We start from the raw sequence: 19,589 nt of genomic DNA, 5'->3' as shown, positions 1-19,589 counted from the left end.
CACTTAGAAACTGTATTTTGCCAGGAATTCACCACCCATCCAAACCAGGTAATGTCTCCAAACAGAAGCAGTAATGCCTGACTATAGGAATTTGCTCTGTAGCAGCCAGAAGCCATTTGGTTGCAAGCCAAGCCCCCTACACTTTTGTTCCTGTACGAGCAGAACAGAAATTCTTTTTCCTAACAGTCTTACTCTGTAAAGGCATAATAAATATGGTTTCAAGACCTCTATTCTCAAGAACAGAAAGGTGAAAAGCCCTTTAGAGAATCGGGGCAACTGTAATTTGGGAGGGTTTTTTTTTTTGCTGATAGTATTTATTCTCTCCCAGTGCTTGTTACATTAAGGAAGAAACTGTTTTCTGCGAGACACAAAACCTCCCTGAAGTCCAGAGCGAGTCAGGAATGAACAAGGGATTGGATATTTAGGTGGAGAGAAAGATCTTTTGTGAGTACCACTAGGAGATACTGACAAAATTAGAGTTTGGAAGAGAACTAAAATGTTGTGGAAGAGGGGAAAATAGGTCTGGAGGGATTTTTCAGCAGAAAGGCAGGCTCAAGTTAGTTAGTGTGTGTTTTAAATGTTGAACATTCTCCTTAGGCAAAGATTTGGCAGAGTTATTTTGGGAGTATGAATAACTCCAGCAATAAGCAAGCAGGGAGAGAAAACAGCCTTAACCCAAGGAGAGAGGTGGAGGCAACAAAAATACACCGGGGCTATAAGGCCTCGTGTGTCTCTCCCTGCAGTGGCAAAGGAAAGTGTTGATCTAAACTGGGCATGTGATCTTCCAGCACTTGGAGCCATAGATGTTGAAGCATCTAGAAAGCAGTGGTGACACAGAAGCTTTTAGGCAAATGACTTGGCTAGCAGGATTGCTGGGAATGGGAAGGGGGATAAATGAACCCTGCTTAGCCATGTTATGTAGTTCTTGGGAAGGCAGGCGACACCCCCTCAACGCTGCAGCACGCAGCCCGGCACGCTCGTCACTACGCTAAAAAAAGAGCTCCCACAAATGAAATAAAAGTTCTTGAGACCTGGCGTGCCATGCTCCGTGGTAGCAGGTGCCCGTGCGGCGGGGGGAGCGGTACGGGGGTGCCTCTGCGGCACGGCAGCGGGTGGGGGGCAGCCGGCGGAGGCGGGGCGGGGGCGGCGGGAGGAGCCGCTGTCCCCCGGAGGGGCCTGAGCTCCGGTGGCTGGGGTGCCACGGAGACCTCCCTCCCCTCCCCCCGTCTGGGAGGAAGACTCAGGGAGGAGGAGGAGATGGGGGGCAGAGTGGGGAGGATTTTGTGTGAGGGGGATGTGAGGCTGCTCCCGCTGCGGGAGGAAAGTTGGCCGCGCTGCCACGCAGGGCTGGTTCTCCTGCCTCCCTCCCTCTCTCCCTCCTCCTCCTCCATCCTCCTCCCCGCGAGTTGAGCGCACAGTGCAGCCAGGCGGTGCAGGCGCGCAGCCCTGCCCGGCCCCCGGCCCCGCTGCTCCGCCGCCGGGATGCTGCCGGGCGCCGCGACCGGGCGCTGAGCCGCCGCCGGCCCGCGAGCACCGCCGGCCCTCCGCAGCCCCCGGCGGGAGCAGCGCGGGTCACCTTGCAGGGAGGTAAGTGATCCTCCGTCCCATCCCCTCCGCCGGGGAGCGATGCACCAAATTCGTGTGCTCCCCCCTCTCCCGGCATCCTTGGCACGGAGCCGGGGCTGGGGGCACCGCGGCTCCCGCAGCCGCCGCGGCGGGGACTCTCCGCGGGGAGCCCCGGCCAGCGCAGGGACTTGGAGCCGCCCCCGGGCCGGGATCCTGCCCCGCCGGGCAGCGGGGGCCGCCCGCAGCGGTGCTTCCCCGGTGCCCCGCCGGGAGCTGAAATTAGCATGCCCGGGCTCGCGCGGCGCGCCTGGCGGGGGTCAGGGCAGGGTTCAGGCTTTTTCAGTGCCGTGACGAGGTTGGAATCGAGAGTACTGGAAGGGAACTGTGCATGGGGTCCTCCTTCTGCCTTCCCTTCCCCAGGAGGAATCCCCTCCAACTCGCCGTGGCAGAGCATCTTTCCCTCCCAGCACTCGGCCATCCTGCCAGTCCAGGGCAGCCTCTGCCCTGGGAAGGGGGAGAGGGACCGTGCCAGGGAGCAGGGAGGCTGGATTCCTTGCAGCCACAGCTGCTCTCACCTCTCTGCCGGTGAGAGGCACCGGATTAAATTTCTGTTCCTTCCCATCCTTTAGTTTACGGGCAGGGATAGCTAAGTTGGAGAGAGGGATGATTAAGGTGAGGAGACAGGAGCGGTCCCCACTGTTCAGTAGCAGAGAGGTGTGACCTTGGCTAAGTCCCCCATGCAGTCCTCATTCTTCTGGGTCAGGTATCCCTAAAGCATCTCGCAAGGGATCAAGGAGAACCCTTCGGTGGGAAGAGGCTGGCAAATGTATTGAGACCTTTCTGGAATTGGTACTGCAGGAGCGCAAGCCTTCCTGGAACAGGACTGGCAGAGCTCACTGGTCCAGGGCGTGCTGCAGGAGAGGTGCAAAGGGTCTCTGCGGGACTGGCGGCGGCGGTGGGTTTCATAACCCCGTGAGAACATGGAGCTACCTAGTGGCGGGAATTGCTCTGGAGAGCAATCTGTTGAACCGTGCCTTCGAAATAACTGGAGAGGAGGCTGCAGCCTCAGTGTGTGATGAGAGAGAGAAAGAAGGCAAGATGTAAACTTTCCAGGGAGATTAAATATTCAAATAGCAAATAATTAGACATTAATCCCGCGTAAACAGGGCATTAACAACAATTAAAAGATGCTTTGATATTCTTAAACCCAAGCAGATGAGTTAACTGGTACTTTCCTGGGGATTATTGTGTACTTTGAGATGCAGTCAGAGCAGTGAATGCGCTTTTTTTCCCCCCTACATTCATGTATTTAAATGATTTGCTCTTAATTATAGTTAATGAGCTGTCATCTTCAAAGTAGCTGCATTTAGATGCTCTCCGTATTAGCTTCAAATTACCTCGCTCCAAAGAATAAGCCACTTCTGATATTACTGACCAAGGTGACATTTGATTGGCAGAGTGGTAACTGCGGGTCATGTCAGGGTGTACGTAGGATAAATGCATTTGTAGGAATGAAATGAAGTTTCCTTTTTATTAAGTGGGCTAGCAGACATCTCTCACCACTGGTGCCATACGCTCTGGAATAAATCTCACACGCACAGGAAGGCTCTTGGTTATACAAATGCAGATGTAATGCAGTACCAGTGTGTATAGACACCATCACAACACATGGAACTTGATGAATGCTGCTTTTGGATGGAAAATGCTTTTGGTTCTGAGGGCAGTCTTAGAGAAAAGGTGAAACACAGCTGGATAAGGTCTTCTGTCTTTTTTTCTCCTGTAAATTCCTATCTGCAGACAGCTATAAATGCTTCTGTCCAGGGGAGCTTTTAATGCTGTCTGTGTGCTGTTTCGATTGCAGATTACATATTGATACTTCCAAACTGTGTTTTCTTCACTTTGGGGACTTGACTTTTTACAGGTTGTTGTTTGTGTGATGCCATTGGGGGACAAAAAAGGGAAAAGAGCTGCAGAGGTTTAAAGAGGAAGAAAATACTGTGTTCCCTGACTTCCCTTTGACAAATGTGAACAGTGGCTGTCTGTGTGTGTGTGTGTGCATCTGCTCAGGTTTGAATACACATCCTTTGGCTATCAAATGAAATGTTTCTGACTTCTCTTTCTCTAATATAAGTTGGAAACTACTTGGAGCAATGAGATCACAGCAAAATGCTCCTCTTCAGATGTAAATGGCCGTGACCCTGAGGATTCAGGTGGAACTGGCCCAACTTGTAGCATCTGAGAGTCAAAAGATTTTGTGTTTTGAATTTGGTATGATGATATCAGATGAGTGACAAACTCTAGTTGTTTTAATTGCAGCAGCAAAGGCTGCATTTTAAAATAATGGTGCAGTACATGAGGTGGGAGTCCATGTATACCTTTAACACTCCCAGTTTTAGACATGGCATCCCTGTAGATGTGCATCTGTGTATTTGTATCTATGTAAAACCTGAATGTGTGAAGTTCCTTCATTAACCATCTATCCAACACATCTGTGCTGTGTTTCTGTCTTAAGGTCTGAGACTTTAGTTCTCTGAGGCCTGAGAAGAATGAACAGAGTGCTCACATCAAGTTGGTGTAATTCAAGCAGAGATTTAATGGAGTTTATGAGATTTGATCAAGTGTTTGATCCCCTTAAAAATCGCCAGGGAGAATGAAGATCTCTGCTGTGGTGCTTGCCAATGGATGATTTGCTTAGAAGACAATTGTGGCATAATCGGAGTTCAGCTCCTTGAGGGAGGACCTGCCTGTCCTAGGTCCTACAAGACATGCAGCCTGGTGTCAGGTCCTGCAGGACATCTCTGCTCAGTGTGCTCCTTCAGGATGTCTCCCATAGCAGCTGCCTGCTATATGCAGTGGCTGATCTTGCTCTCTCCCAGTGTGTGGTGTCCCCATGCCATCCACCCACCCTCCAGCTCCTATTCTTGTGCTTTGTGCGACAAAATCATCTGCCTTCTCCTGCACGTGGCTTGCAAGATCATGGAGGCAATGAGTTGATAAGCTGCCAGTCAAATGCCTACGACTCCCATACAGAAATCTCCTAGGTCCCATGTCCTTTCTCTTCCCTCTGGGAAGAGGTTATAGGATTTTTCTGCAGGCTCTGGCAATGCCTTGAGTCTAATTGGCCCCATTATTCATTTCACCTCTGTTTTCTGCAGGAACGAATGAGTATAGGGTTCAGAAAGATCTGTAAATGTCAATCTACATTCACTGATGCTACTTTTCAGTGTTCCCTGCTTGCCCTACCTTCCTTCTAGCTACCAGTCTTGCTATGTCTAAATCACTTATTCTGTAAAGCCTTTGTCCCACAGCACATTCCTGGCTGTGCAGCTCTTCTGGAGCCTGATGAAGCAAGGCTGATTATATTGCCCCAGCAGTGGCTGCTTAATCTAATCGTCCTCACCCCGATGAACTGGCACTAGCCATTTTACAGTATGACAGAAGTGTTTTTCTAACAAGGTGACTTAGAGCCCTTTGCTTGGGGCAGAAGGAATGGAAACCTTCATTTTCCACCAAGTCTGCATCACCTTTCTGTATTTATCATTCCTGCTTGAGCAGTATCTCGAGTCCCAGCCTAGAGCAGCACAGTGATGGGGTGTTACATGCAGAACAAGTGCGAGGCAGGTGTCTTGTCCTGCTTTGCTTCCTGCGTGCAATGTTGGAATGCCTGTGGAGCCAGAGGGGCAGGGTGTCTGCAAGAACTGGGCTCTATGGGAGCCTGGCAGCCCAGTAGGAGTGAGACTTGAGTGAGTAGTAACTCCAGTCCTGGAACCACATCAGGGTGTTTCCGTCTGTGGGCATGTCTGGTTGCCAACCCAGTCAAACAAGGAATTTAGGTCAAAGGGAGGCACTGGAGTCAGCCTGCAGGCAGGCTAAGAGGGCCAGCTGATGCTGTGATGTTGATATTCCCAAGTGAGCCTCTCAGGATTCATTTAGACGCTCTGCCGTGTGCATCAGGGACTTTTCCTTGCTGCAGGTTTCGACAGGACAGAGCATCAGGTAACTTCTTCTAAGCTGGAGAATTTTGATACTGTTGCAACACAAGACATCACTAAAATTAGTTTTGTGTGGGTTTTGTTAGTTACTTAGTCCTTCACAGACCTTTAAATCTAGATTGACTCTCAAAAACTACCCAGACTCTGGCACAGGGACCAAGGAGACTGAGGCATGGCATCTTTTCACCTGAGAATGCAGCTTGTCTGTCAAGTAAACATGCAGCAAGACAAGCAGCTCATCTGTGTCTTAAATTTTCACCCCAAAAAACATGGGTCACGGTTAAGTCCAAGTCCCAAAACTTAACATGATGTGAATCTGAGTGAAATTTTCCCCAGCACCTAGAACAGCTCTTAAGCAGAGGCTCGGAGCACTCTCCACTCCATATAGCAGAGTCGTGGGACTCACTTTGGAAGGAGCTTTTCTCCGTGAGGGCACTCTGAACAATTAAGGATGCAATTATACACCCCAGAGAACAGCTATATCCACTTGCTTGGAAAAGTGGAAGGCAGCACGATTTTCTGCTCTTCAAGTCGGCAAACAAATCCTTCAGCCTGACCATGCTGCTGAGGGTAGTGACCTGAGCTATTTCATTACGTGTCTCTCTATTTATTATGTCATGAAAGTCACTTTGTGCTGGATGTAATCAGGGTTTTACAGAATGGCTTTTGGGGATGGATAGATGGATGGATGGAGAAGAAATGACAGCTTAGTTTTCTGTTGGGACAGATACATTTTTTAAAGCAAGAATCATTCCTTATGACTCAGTCTCCCCAGTTTAAAATGGGAATGAGGGGCTCAGAGGGGTATGATAAGAATACATTTGGGCTCGTCAAATGGTCTTGTTTTGCAATATTGGGGAGCCTCTGGACAGCAGTGTTGCAAAAGACCTGCTCATCCAGGCTGGTGCAAAGGCATCATTGGCTGTGTGTGCTACTGGACAGCCAGCCTCAGAGCAGAGGATATTTACAGCCAGGAGAGAAGGAGAAGGCATGAGAGAAGCACGTGGCAGATGTGCACAAAAGGCTTTGCTCACGAGGAGATGCTGAGTTAGGATGGGATCCAGTTGTTTTATAGGTTTGCATTGAGCTCACCAGCAACTTGATCAAGGCTGCTTCATAGCATTCATATGTCCAGCTGCTGTTAGGTAGCTGATAACAGCTTTCTGACACCGAGCTTTCCCTGCTTGTATTGGTGAAATGAATTTTGTGCTTAAAAAGAGCCCAGAGCCTGATTTTTGACTGCTTTCACTTTGCAAAGTAACTGCTGCAAGTTGTGCAGGTGGCAAGGTGTTTTTGTACTGGTGCCTTCCACAACAGGCAGAATTATTTACATTACAACCAGGTGCTGTTATTCAGGTCAAGTTAGTGCAGTTTTGTCAGCAAATGAAAAAAAGTGCGAGTTTGGACTGAATTCTGTGAGGAGCTGAAGCTGTCAAAATTAGCCAGGAAAGGGGACTGCTAGAAAAGCTTGAATGGGTCATTTTTTGTTATTATTGGAGGCAACTTGAGGCAAATTGAATCAAAAGTTTCAGTTTGGTCAATTAAGAATAAATACATGAAATGTTGCATTTCATTTTGGCTTGGGCAAGATGCTTCCATCTGCTCAAAAGGAAAGGAAATCTTTTATTGCAGGGATAACATTTTATGTTTTAGGTCAGCACAAGGTAATTCCTCCTTCCCCCACCCCCTTCTTTGGTTCAGCTACTGAATCCAGCAATCAATTATTCAGGCAGTTCTAACATGCATATGATAATTGTTTCCACATTTAAATATACCTCTGGACGGGCAATCAAGAGACCTGGATTTTATTTCCAGCTCTGCTGCTGTGTCTGACATGACCTTGGGCATCTCACTGAGTCCCTCCTTTTCGGGGCAGGACAGGCCCATGTCTCACAGTGGATTTGCTGCATGTTGGTATTACTAAAATAGCATGGAGGTCTTTTTACTTTCACTGTTAGCAATTAAACATTTAGCTATCACTAATGCATGCATTCCTAATTCTCCCAGTGTGAGTTAGTTGCATTGCCTTATAAAACTCCCTGTAGTTTACTTAATAGGTCAAAAGGAATTTCAGCTGCTGAAATAGCAGTGTTCCCTTAAAAGAAAACCTATTTTAATGAGCCCAGCTAAATCAAAGAAGAAAAATACAAGTGGGAAACGTTTTTTTCCTTCCTTTCTTTAAGTATTTCACTTTCTAATCAGCTCTCCAGATCCATACATTGCCTGTGACTGATCTCAAGCAAAAGGTCTATATGTGTTGTTGCAATTTCCAGGTGTTTAAAATACCTTAAACCATGTTGAAGCCTATTGCATTATGCATTAAAAACTCCCTCATAACTGAAAGCTTGCACCAGGAAACCTGCAGCCTCCAAACCTCTCACAATGTGGTTTTATCAGGCTGCAGCTCTCACCATTCGGCTCGCAAGCTCTTCAGAAAAGCTTTCTCCTCTCTGCTTTTTGTGTGCAGGCAATGAGGGAACCGACATCAAACCCAGAAACCCCTTGTTGAATCAGTTAGTTGTGAGGCTGCATCAGGTTCTGCTGATGTCACAGCCCTGCAAAGAGTGGTTACTGTCCCTTCTTGCCATCCTGGTTTTAGGTTTACAGTCTCTGATGGGTTTGCAGAAGGATGTGGGAGCAGTGAAGGTCTTGTTGGGAGCAGGGGAGACAGGTGGGCATCTGTTAGAAGCAGAGAGATTTGGATTATAGGGTGACTCATGTTGAAGGAGCCTCAGGAGGTCTCTAGTCAGATCTCATGCTCAAAGCAGGATCAGCTATGGGGTCACGTCAGTTTTCTCAGAGCTTCATTCAGCTGAGTCTTGAAAACCTCCAAGGATGGAGTCTGCACAGCGTCCTTGAGCAACCTTTCCCAATGCTTGACTCTTCATAGAGAAAAGATTTCCCTTTATATCCAAGACCCCATGCAGAGGCACATGAGCTCTTTGAGCAGTTTCTCCTGGCTGATGCTCTGCAAGATGTACAGGGAGTGGCAGCGGGTATGGCCATAACCCTTTATAGTGGATGGGGACTCTGCCTTCAGCCTCACCACAGCTTCCCTTTGTCTCCAAGTTTTCCTACCAATAAACCAGGCCTTTGGGTTGATTGTGTCTGACTTGCTTGGTTGAATGTCTTTCAGATCTGTTATGAGGAAAGGGCTTGGGCTTTCCAACTGCAGCCTGGTATTTCAGAGATTACTGAATGGCGTTCACACAGGACTTCTGGTACTTAGCAGGGGTCTCCAGAAGGCTGAAACACCCTGAGGCTATGCTGGAGCTGTGCAAATTGGAGAGCCTCATGGAGGCAGGAGGACGACAGTGTCCTGTTGGGTCACAGAAGAGTGAAGGAGTTTTGGAACAGTGGGCAGTTGCAGAGCTAGCTTCTGCCCCTTGTTTGCCAGAGCCCAGGGCACAGCATTGAGCTATTGTCTCCTTGCCCTCTCTGCAGCTTGCCTTTCTCTGTCTCCCACCCTTTGCTTAATTAGTTTGTCAGCCACTGTCATCATAGCAGTAATCTGCAGAACACTCAGCAGAGCGTAGCTCTCATTGCAGCTACTGTAGCTGGGCTCTGCTATAACACAAGTGATAGCTTTATAAACCACAGCATTGCAGGCTAAATATCTTGGCACTGGTTGCAGCTGCTTATTAAAATAAGAAAGAGAGGGGAAAGAAAGAAATACAAGAAATGGGAAAGAATGAAGGATATAATAATTAATGTCTTTTAATACCAGAGATAGGGATAAAAATGTTTAACCCCAAGGTAAAAATTAGATTGAAGTTTAATCTACTATTTGTCGATAGCTTGAACTTGGTTTTCCTTTCTGGTTCCAGCCTCAAGTCTGAAAATGCAGAATTATTTCTTGTCAGCCTGAGTACCAGTGAGTGATTTGTAGGGAGAAATACAAACCATGTGAAGACAAATCAAACCTGAATCAAACCAGTGAAATTAACTCTGCATCCTGGAGCAGACTGAACAGCTCTCTTATTTAAAGGGCCCTGATGAGTTTCATTTCCCTGTCAGCCTCATTCTGAAACCTCACTGTGGTCCTAAGTGAGAGGGCTCTTTTGCTTTGAGTGCTGTCTCCTTTGAGTGCTGTCTTCTTGCAGAGAAGGCATTCTGTTGTTGTCTCAGAGGTTATCTACTGTCCCACTGCCATCCGAGATCCTCTGGGTGCCAGTTTGCCCTGGAAACTGGGGCAATCTTCATTTTAGGACCTGCTTATGAGTCACAGACGTGTGAGCCCAGCCCTGGTCAGGTCAGTGAAAGCCCTTCATGAAGGAATGGTGACTAAATCCATCTCGAAGGAGTTCCTGCAGGCAGAATACAGGCTCTGAGCCATTGCATAAGCACTTGCTGCTTTTTATCCCTAAGCATCACTCATGGTCACAAGCCACTATCTGCTGCTTCCCCCTGAGCCTGTGGGACTCATTTTACCTGCTTCACTCATCTGGAGGTTAGTATGAAGCTTAAGGGCTCTCCCCTGTATTTTACAGGAGTACTGTTGCTCCAAAAGAGACTGGACCCACTGGGTCTGTGCAGCTTGCATAACTGCATTTAATTTCTCCCAAGAGACATCCTTGGGTGCCTGGAGCAGGTGAGAGGAAGTCTAGCCTTTGGGTCTGATTCTCCCATCAACGCCAAGATACCAGGTTACAGAGGCCTTGGAAATCTGATTTAACTCCCTTCAGACAGTGTTTGTGAAGAGAAAAGCCCAGGGGAGGTTCTGTTTTATCCATGAGGATGTGAAATTTTATTTGTGGCTGACAATGCTCTTAATGCTGCCTTTTTATTGATGAAGAACCTCTGGGTACCTCAACTGTTTCTCAGTTTCCCTAGACAGCAATTGACCTTGTTTCAGCTATACATCAAATTACACTGGCAATCAAGGTGCTATTGATTTAAACCTAATGGCCAGCCACTCAGGAATTCACCCAGAAAGAAAAATCAATGCTGCCTTACCATTATTATTATTGTTATTATTTTCTGTTAAGATATTACAATGAAAAGGCCTGAGAGTCTCGCCAGCTCCTTACCATTAAGCACTACAGTTGCAGGGCTGAGAACATTGGGTCAGGCTCTGGTGAGGTAGCCAGCCAGCTACAGATGGAAGTGACTCTAGGGTTAAACAGTTTTCCTTGATTGCATGCTGCCATCTGTGTCTCTCTGCTGACCTTCCCTGGGGCACGTGAGCTGCGCAACTATGTTGGACTCCACGTCTTGAGCAATGTGTTAGCCCTATTACTAGAGGAGCTTTGTGTGGGAAGGATACTCCCAATCTTGTCCTTGCTTCATTTTGGATGTTTGCTTCCCCACTCCAACATCAACTGTGTCCGTGCCGCTAAACTCACTGACCTGCCAAAACAAGGTGGTTTTTTCCCTTTGGACTTCTTGGGAGTGTGCATGGCACATATTTACTGCAGTGTATGTATTGTCTGGGAGAGGACAGAGGCTGAAGTCAGGCTGCAGGGTGTGCCAACACTTTGCCAGCGTGAGTAATTAGGGAAGGTACTTGAGCCTTGTTTGTATTTGTTCCTGGGGGTGGTAAAGATATCAGCCATAGAATACCAAAGGCATCATGAGCAGTCCTGGTTTAGGTCTTTTGCAGAATCTTACCTATCAACACTCCAAATGCTTTGGAAGCAAATCACCTTCTGAAATGATGTTAAGTCTTGTGCCTCCTTTTAGTCAGCCAAAGGGATGTGGCTCCAGCATCCCATAAGCTGATGAACATTGAGGAGCAAGGGATGGTGTGGGGCAGGATGTTAAGTCATGTTCTGCAGTGCCCCTGGGTCTCAGGTCACTTAGGCATACTAAAGCATTTTCCCCTGTGGCTTCTGCGTACTTTTTTCCTCTTGTTTGAGGAACATGAGAAGAACTGAAGGATGGTTTTCATTTCCCATGATTTTGGAGTGTCCCCATGCAAGTCAACTTTAAAGAGGTGGGAGTGACCCATTCTCAAAATCCATCCCTTTCAAGATGACCACCTAAAACTGTGTGAGCAACGTATACCAATCTGCATCCCAGCTACCTATGGTGTCACTGTGGCTACCTGTGGTGTCACTGTAGAACCTCATTTGTACCCATTCAACGTGCATTTTCCGTGCAGACAGAACAGCTGTCAGAGGAATGCCTGGAGTGAGCCCTGCATTTCCAGAGCCAAGCGTTATCTGGGTGATGATAGGCAAGTGCAGAGACAACGTGAAGGGAATCTGACAGTTCAGCTTGAAGTCGTGTGATAAAGCTGCCTGAAAATGGCATTTTCCTGAATGCTGCTCAAGCCAACCAGTACTCATTTGCTGGAATGATGTGACTGCATAGAGGTGTGAGGCCTTACTCAAGCATCACTGCAGCCATTGATGCAGTAACCAGCTATTTGACCTCTTCAGCCATTTTTCTGTGAGGGCATCTGTTTGATTTGTACATCTTTCCCCAATTTCTACTACATCTGTGACATATTTCTGCTGACCATTTCAGTCCGGCTGGACAAATGGCAGGGCTAAGAATGCTTGTGAGATGATTTACAAGTTTGGGTGATATCTCCATGGCTGTGCTGATCAACTTTCAGTTTGTTTCCTTGGGAGAGATGGGAGGAAGAAGGGGAAAGTTTGTGTTTCAGCTGTTGGAGATTCTGCTGAGCCTCCCTAAGCAAGTGATCCCACCTAACCTGGGTAAAGCAGCTGAGGTTGTGACTGGGTCCAAGCCTCCTAAACAGCAAAATTGGGACAGTTTAGCAGCCCACAGGAGGTCTTGCAGTTTGCCAGTGTTCAGTGGATGCAAGACTGATGTTCTGCACCATCAGTCCTAAGGTACATGACAACAGGTTGGCCTCCCCACCCCTTCTTGCCTGCTGAACTTTGCTTGGTTCCTCAAAAAGCAGCTCCACCTCACAACCAAGACATCTGTTCTGATACATTTTACTCTGCAGAGAAAGGGAAGAGGGCATGATCCTGTAATGGTTGCATATGGAAATGAGTTTTCCTTGGAAAGGCAGGGCACCTGCTCTCAGGTTTATCTGCTGCAAAGGGATTGAGGGCTTTGGGACGGACCCTTTGGTGAAACTGAGTCCGAGCTTCTAAGATAATCTGCAGACTGGTTTACTTTTGCCAGCAGGTTCTCTAGACCTGGGGCTGAGCACCATGTAGTATAAATTCCACTGGAACTCATTGTGGTGTATTTTCACGTGTAGCTTTCCTGACAGTTCATTTAGGACAAGCACTGAACTATTTGACCACAGAATAAAATCCATTTTCTACCTGTTGAATCCAGTGCTGTGAATGCAAACACTGCAATGTACTTAGTGAAGCTCTCTTGTGTGTTGGGCAACTTTCTTGCTTCCTTTGTAAGGTAAGAACAAAAGACTAGCTCTTAGTAATGGTTTAAATATCTCTTGCAAGCCAAAAGGGAGACTGCAGATGTTTGAAGTCTGGAGTTATTCAGAGGAAACAAAAATGGGCTTTTGCTAGCCATTGCTCTGTTAGAGGATCTGCGAAATTAAAGGCAATAGGGAGCATCAAGTAAAAATAACGTCTATGATTGCGTGTTTGTATGTGTAATTCTTGTTTTCTCCTGGTTAGCACACTGAGGATGAGTAATCCTACCTGAAGAATTTGTCCTTAGAGGATCAAATATGAAGCTCTTTGAAGTCAGGAGCATTTTGGTGATTTCTATGGTCAATTGCAGAAACAAAACCCTGAGCTTGTTGCTGCTGTGGTAGATGCATCTGTATTGCAAAAAAGCATTCTCCTTTGGCTGCACCTGAGCAAACTGGTGTCCTGGTGAGGAAGTGTTTGGGCTACAAAAAAAAGCCTTCTGAATTGTCCCTTTGATTTTTCCTGTGCAACTCACACAAAATAGAGCGAGGCTGATGGTCTGGTGAGGCAGAGGATGGCTGTTATCCCTGTGCAAAAGTATCTCAACCAGCTCTTGAGGCTGAAGCATGTCTTCATGTCTTCCAAATGAATCTGGATGGGGATGGTCACGCTGACAAGCCCCAACCCAGCTCTTCTGTCACCTTGGGGTAGCCTTGGAGGCATTGGATGAAGTAGAGAAGCCAGAGCAACACATGGGATTTGGGACTCTGTCCAGAGGAGTTTTAATTCCTCTGGGTCACATCTGATCTTGCCTTCAGGTGGTGGTTTTTTTCAGTTAATCTGAAGAGCACTGCCTGCTTCTTTTCCATCTGGGTTTTTGAAGTGTAGTAAAGCAGTTGCCAAGGGTGAAGGGTGGCTGCAGAGAGTGGCAGTTGAACACACCAGCTGTCTGCCCTTTGTGATTGCAGGTTCCTGAGAACTGAAAGTAATTCTTATATCTTTTGGCTTTGGGTTTTTTTTTTCTCCATCTCTCTTATCAGAGCATTTAGAGGAAAGAGGCATTTTCCTCAGAATGACAGTGGTGTAACTGTGAGAGGATGGAGGAGGCATAATAGCCCTTCTCTGACTGGGCAGCCCATTAGCAAGACATTTCAGAAAGTCCTCTGTCACCACATGTTGCCATCTGCTCCTATTCACTCTATGGATTTGGAGTGGCGGTTTTTGCCTCTCCAAGTGGAGGATATAATTTGAGAGCTAGGGCAAGGTGTGCACATAGGGGATGTATTTTCTTGTGAGGTGATAACCGAACACAAGCTGATTTGGTTGCCTTGACAAGTTATTCATTGCCTTTGTCATCACCTTGGCTTTTCTTTCTTTTCATCATCAGGAAAATGGGAGCCACTGCCCCAGTGTGACCTGTCTCTAAGGTCCAACAAAGCAAAGAGCAGCCGTCCCACTCCTTCAGACACCTCCCAGTATGGATGGCGTGGTTGAGCAGAACAGTGTGCTGATGCACAGTAAGATCACTGAAGCTGGCAAAAAGAATGGTTTAATTAACACAAGGAACTTAGTGGCAGAGAGCCGAGATGGGCTGGTCTCTGTGTACCCAACCCCACAGTACCAGAGTCACCGGGCAGGCAGCCTTTCTTCTCCCAGCTGCCTGGAGAATGGCAGGAGTGACCCCGTGCAGCAGCTCCTGGACCCCAACATGTTACAGCAGACAGTGGAGTCTCACTACCGGCCCAACATCATCCTCTACTCAGAGAATGTGCTGCGCTCATGGGGTGAGAGCATCGGCTCAGAGTGCTGTGAAACTACCTTCATCGAGGACCGCTCACCCACCAAAGACAGCCTGGAGTACCCCGACAGCAAATTTATCGATCTCTCAGCAGATGACATCAAGATTCACACCCTCTCCTATGATGTGGAGGAAGAGGAGGATTTCCAGGAGCTAGAGGTCAGATATCATTTGGGATATGTGGGGAAGTTTGGAGAGGGGAGCAGGGGGAGAGAGGAAGGCCTATTTGGGGTTAAGTGTACAGCCTCCAAAAGCTGGCCTGCAAGGGATCAGCTGCTTTGGAAGCTGGTCTGCATGGGATCAACTGCATCACTCCTCCAGACAAGACACTGAGTAATGATTCATTTTTATTTGTTGGGTAACTCCCAGATCTGTGGATACTGATGCACTGGGCCTAATCAAGATCAGCATTTCCCTCCTGACTCTGATTGAGCTGATCAGAAACTGAAGACCCATATGCTTAAATGTTGTGTAAGGTTGAGACCAAGGAGCATCTATCCGAGTATAGAGAAGTGGAGGCTGAGGGGAGATAAGTTCACTCTCTACAACTACCTGAAAGGGGAGCTGTAGTGAGGTGGGAGTGGATCTCTTCTCTATAGTAATGAATGATAAGACGAGAGGAAATGGGCTCAGGTTGCACCAAGGTTTAGATTACACATTGGGAAGAACTTTTTCACCAAGAGGGTTATTAAGCATTGGAACAGGCTGTCCAAGGAGGTGATGGAGTCTCCATCCCTGGAGATACTCAAAAGACACATAGATGATGTGCTGAGGGACATGGTATAGTTTAGTGATGGGCTCAGCAGTGTGAGGTGAGTGGTTGGACTTGATCTTAAAGGTCTTTTCTAACCGTAGTGATTCTGTGATATGGAGCTTGTCTTACTCAGCAGGCCATCATCATCTCTTACTTTCTCCTGACTTGAGCTGAGCATAAAAGTAGATTGTTTTATATACTGGCTCAAACACAAAACATTTCTGCCTCAGAATGAACTCAAACTTTGGGTTTCAAGCTGTAGTGAATCTCATGTCTCTGAAATAAAACATTTTTTTTTCTTGATGGAGTGAAACCCTTCATTAGATCCCAAATGCAATGTTTTCGTTTAGGTTCCTGTGCTTCATTGACTGCTTACAGTAAAGTACGATACATTTTGTTCTCCAAATGGGGCACACCATGGAAATCAACTTCATTCTTTCTCAAATGATGCATTTTTCACTTAAAAAAGAAAATCTCTCTGCTTTTGACTGAAACCAGTTCCCCAAGTACAGTGCAGGTTTGTGTTTGCCACTGTGTGTGAGAACGGAGGGCGTGCATAATGTTATTGATCCCAAAACTTTCTCCAGCACTGGTCACAGACTCTTAACCTAGCAAAGACCTTTTGGCTGTCTGGAACAAAGCCATAGTTTCAGCCCGAATGTCCAAGTTCTGGGAGATCAAGAGATTATTTGCTTGCGTTTCTCTCTCTGTCTCGCAGGAGGTTTCTCCACTAAGACCTAACAACTCCTAAAATCTTCTATTTTCACCTCCTGTAATACCAGTGTTGCACCTTGTGATCAGCACAGGGGCAACCCATCAAGCACCTGACTTCTCTTTTGTTCTCTTTTTGCTCCGTATTGATAAGGTGGGAAGAGAGAAGTGTTTTTCCCAGCATGTGCCAGCAACACAGGGAAAGAAAAAGTTTATCTCTGAGGCATGTGAGGGTGTTAGCTCAAATCACACCCTTCAGCAGCATTTCAAAATTGGCTGTGGGAAGTCTGGTTTTCTTAATCTAAACAAAACCCCTAGTTGCCCCCTTTTTGCCCTAGTTTCTCTCATGCAGTGGTGACGCAAGTGACTGCAGCAGGCATGGAGTTGCCTAATGGTGGTGTTGACACATCTGGTCTGATATTTAGGCATCAAAAAAAAAGCCCTTCTTTTGGTCAGCTGTTGGAGAGTAAGCTAGAAAAGGCCAAGAAAATAAGCAGGACAGTGGAAAAAATGTTTTATACAAAAAATATTTTCCATTTTCTTGGGATTTTTAAGGTGCCTTTGCAATGCAGGGCCTTTGATCTGTGTGTCTCTTCAAAGCAGGAGCTTGATCAGCTTTTCACAGAGAGCGTTTGTTTCTAGAAAGTCACATGTAAAAAAAGATCTGAGGAAAGTGATTTCATCTTTCCCCTCTTCATCATCATTTCTACCTCCTCCCCACCAACAGCACAGGGGGATGGGGAATGGGGGTTATGGTCACTTCATTACAGATGGTCTTTGCCACTGGTTCCTCTCAGGAAAGGACTCCTCACGCTTCCCACTGCTACAGTGTGGGGTCTCTCCCAAAGGAGACAGACCTCCAAGAAAGTGTCAAACGTGGGCTCTATCCATGGGCTGCAGTTCTTTATGAACTGTTTCCAGTATGGGTCTCATCCACAGGGGAAACAGTCCTTCAGGAACAAACCGCTCCAACATGGGTACTCCATCGGGTCACAAGTCCTGCCAGCAAACCCAGTCCTGGTGTGGGCTTCCCTCATGGTCACAGCCTCCTTCAGGGCACATTCACTTGCTCCAGCATGGGGTTCTCCCTGAGCTGCAGGTGGATCTCTGCTAAAGCGTGTCCTCCATGGGCAGGGCCTCACCATGGGCTGCACTATGGGCTGTAAGGGAGTATCTGCTCCAGTGCCTGGAGCCACCTCCTCATGCTTCTTCATTTACCTTGGTGTCCGCAGAGATACTGTTCTCTCATTCTCACTCCCTTCTTCTGCTGCAGCTTGTTAGCACCTGGGCTGTAACTTCTTCTCAAATATGTTAATCACAGGGGCATTACCATCATTGGTAATTGGCTCAGCCTTGGTCAGCAGGGAGTCTGTCTTGGCAGTATCAGATACAGGGCAAACTTCTAGCAGCTTCTCACAGAAGCCATCCCTGTAGCACCCCTCGCTACCAAGACTTGACCACACAAGCCCTCTACAGGTTCATAGCAGGACTGGGAGGAGAAGCTCAAAGGAAAGCTATAAGAGAGGGTGTTGGAACAGATGTCTAAGGTTTTCCTTCTCAACTGTGGAAGCCCTAAGGGATTTTATTCTGCTATCAAGGATGCCCAGGACGTTGGCTGAGTGTCTGCCACATTGACTTTCATGCCACAGCTCATTGAGGGATGGGAGCTGCATGGGGTAAGAGCAGATTAGAGCTAAGTCATCGTAAGGGGTTTTGTTGTAACATATCTGCTTTGGCACTTCTTTTTTTTTCTGGGAGAAAACTCTAAAAAGAGCCCCTCTTTGCAAACATTAATAAAGAGAGGAGCTTTTTATAGAAGAACTGTTGTCTCTTGCAAGCTGAGGGCTACCACCTGTTCACCACATGTCAAGGCAAAGCAAGTGGATTCCCAACTTGGGCATCACAGTAACACAGAATCTCAAGGGCTGGGAGGGATGTCAAAACATCATCTAGTCCAATCCCCCTTCCAGAGCAGGATGGGAGACATAACAGCCCCGGGGGCTGTAGGTTGTTTCTCTTTCCCGATATGTCTCTGGCACTGTCTGTCTTGTTGCAGAGGACTGGGTATTTATTTGCTTAGAAACATAGAAGCATCTCCCCCAGCCCTTCGTAGTGACCCCTGCCATGCTGCACTTGCAGGAGTCTGTGGACACATCTAGCAAATAGTTTTGCTGCTGGTCAGTGTGTTTCTGCTACCATTTTGGTTTTTGAAGAGAGCTGGGCTCCTGTTAACCAGAAATAATGTTGTTCCTGTGCAGAAAACTTTGCCACAGAGAAAGTTTCTGAAAAAAACCCCAGCTATTTTGACTGACAGTGGTTTGGTTTTGGTTTGAAGGGTTGACCCAATCAGGCTGCAGGGTTGCTGCTCTGTTACCTGCCATCTCCTTCAGGATGGGTCTGTCCAGCTTAGCAACACCTCTGACAACTTGCCTAGAAATAAATGCTTTCTTTCTTCCCCAAGCCCCGGGACTCTTAAGAGCCTGGGAAATGTAGCAGAGGAGCAGGAGACTTCCTTAGCAGGGGTCCTGCACATCACTGCAACCATGTGTGTATGTTTAACTTCCTTTTTTTTTTTGTACTGGCAGTGTTTCTCAGGTTTTGATGTAATGTTATTCAAACTGCCTACGAAAATCATCATTGTCTGGAGGGAAAACATTTGTGAAACAGCTCTCATTAGTATATACAGACCCACTTTGCTCCAGTGGTTCCCAGACATGAAAGCAGAAGGCTCTGCATTCTGTCAAAGCTTTAAACTTCTCTCTTTGGTGCCCATCCCTGAAATCAAATGATTCCCTCTTTAAGTATGTCTGGAATGCTTATAAATATCTTATGAGTTCTTTATGCCACAACTAATGGACAGACAACTTGTCAAACGTGGCAGCAGTGAAATATTACACGAGTTGCTATCTGAAACACCCTCCTGTTACAGTTCATGTGTAAATGCAATGCCATCTTTTATCCAGAAACATCATTTGTCATATTACACTCCTGCTAGTTTTCCTCCTAACCCCTAGATAGATGGCTTATTTAGAGAAACCCAAGCTCCTCGTGGCAGCAAATTGAATTATTTATATGTGTCGCATAAAAGAATACATCTGAGCTCTCTCTTAAAGCGCTTTTTCTTTTTCACCAGCAACATCTGAAACAGTGTCTGAAAGTGAAGTAACTAGAATGTTCTGGGGAGTGAAAGAAGAAAGGAAATGTATTGCTTTCAAGCTAAACTTTCCTTCTGTTTTTTCCCCTAAAAATTGCTGGATGCTGCTGGAAACTCATTCCTTGGAAGTGAGCGTGAAAGTGTGGAGACAGAAGGTGGATCCTAAGCCACGTCCTGTTCTATCTAACCTCTCCTCTTTATGTTTTCAAGCCCCTTTTGGCTGTCCTAGAGGATTTTATGCACATTAGGCCCCACAACATCCATGCTTTCTCTCAATGCTCCCAGCTTGCACAGGCTTTGATGATCC

At 46.9% G+C, this 19,589-nt stretch overlaps 1 protein-coding gene across 1 annotated transcript in view; it reads left to right on the top strand.

Moving 5' to 3' along the window:
- The first annotated feature begins 14,342 nt into the window (after positions 1-14,342).
- The window catches only part of SYNDIG1 (synapse differentiation inducing 1), a 62,894-nt gene continuing 57,647 nt past the window's right edge, over positions 14,343-19,589 (top strand). The window contains exon 1 of the mRNA XM_061990825.1: positions 14,343-14,822. Coding sequence (XP_061846809.1) covers positions 14,343-14,822 — 480 coding nt within the window. The remainder of the gene's footprint in view (positions 14,823-19,589) is intronic.

This window comes from Colius striatus, chromosome 2 (genome assembly GCF_028858725.1).
Source record: "Colius striatus isolate bColStr4 chromosome 2, bColStr4.1.hap1, whole genome shotgun sequence".
NCBI classification, from domain to species: domain Eukaryota; kingdom Metazoa; phylum Chordata; class Aves; order Coliiformes; family Coliidae; genus Colius; species Colius striatus.
This window is presented reverse-complemented; position numbering and strand designations above follow the sequence as displayed.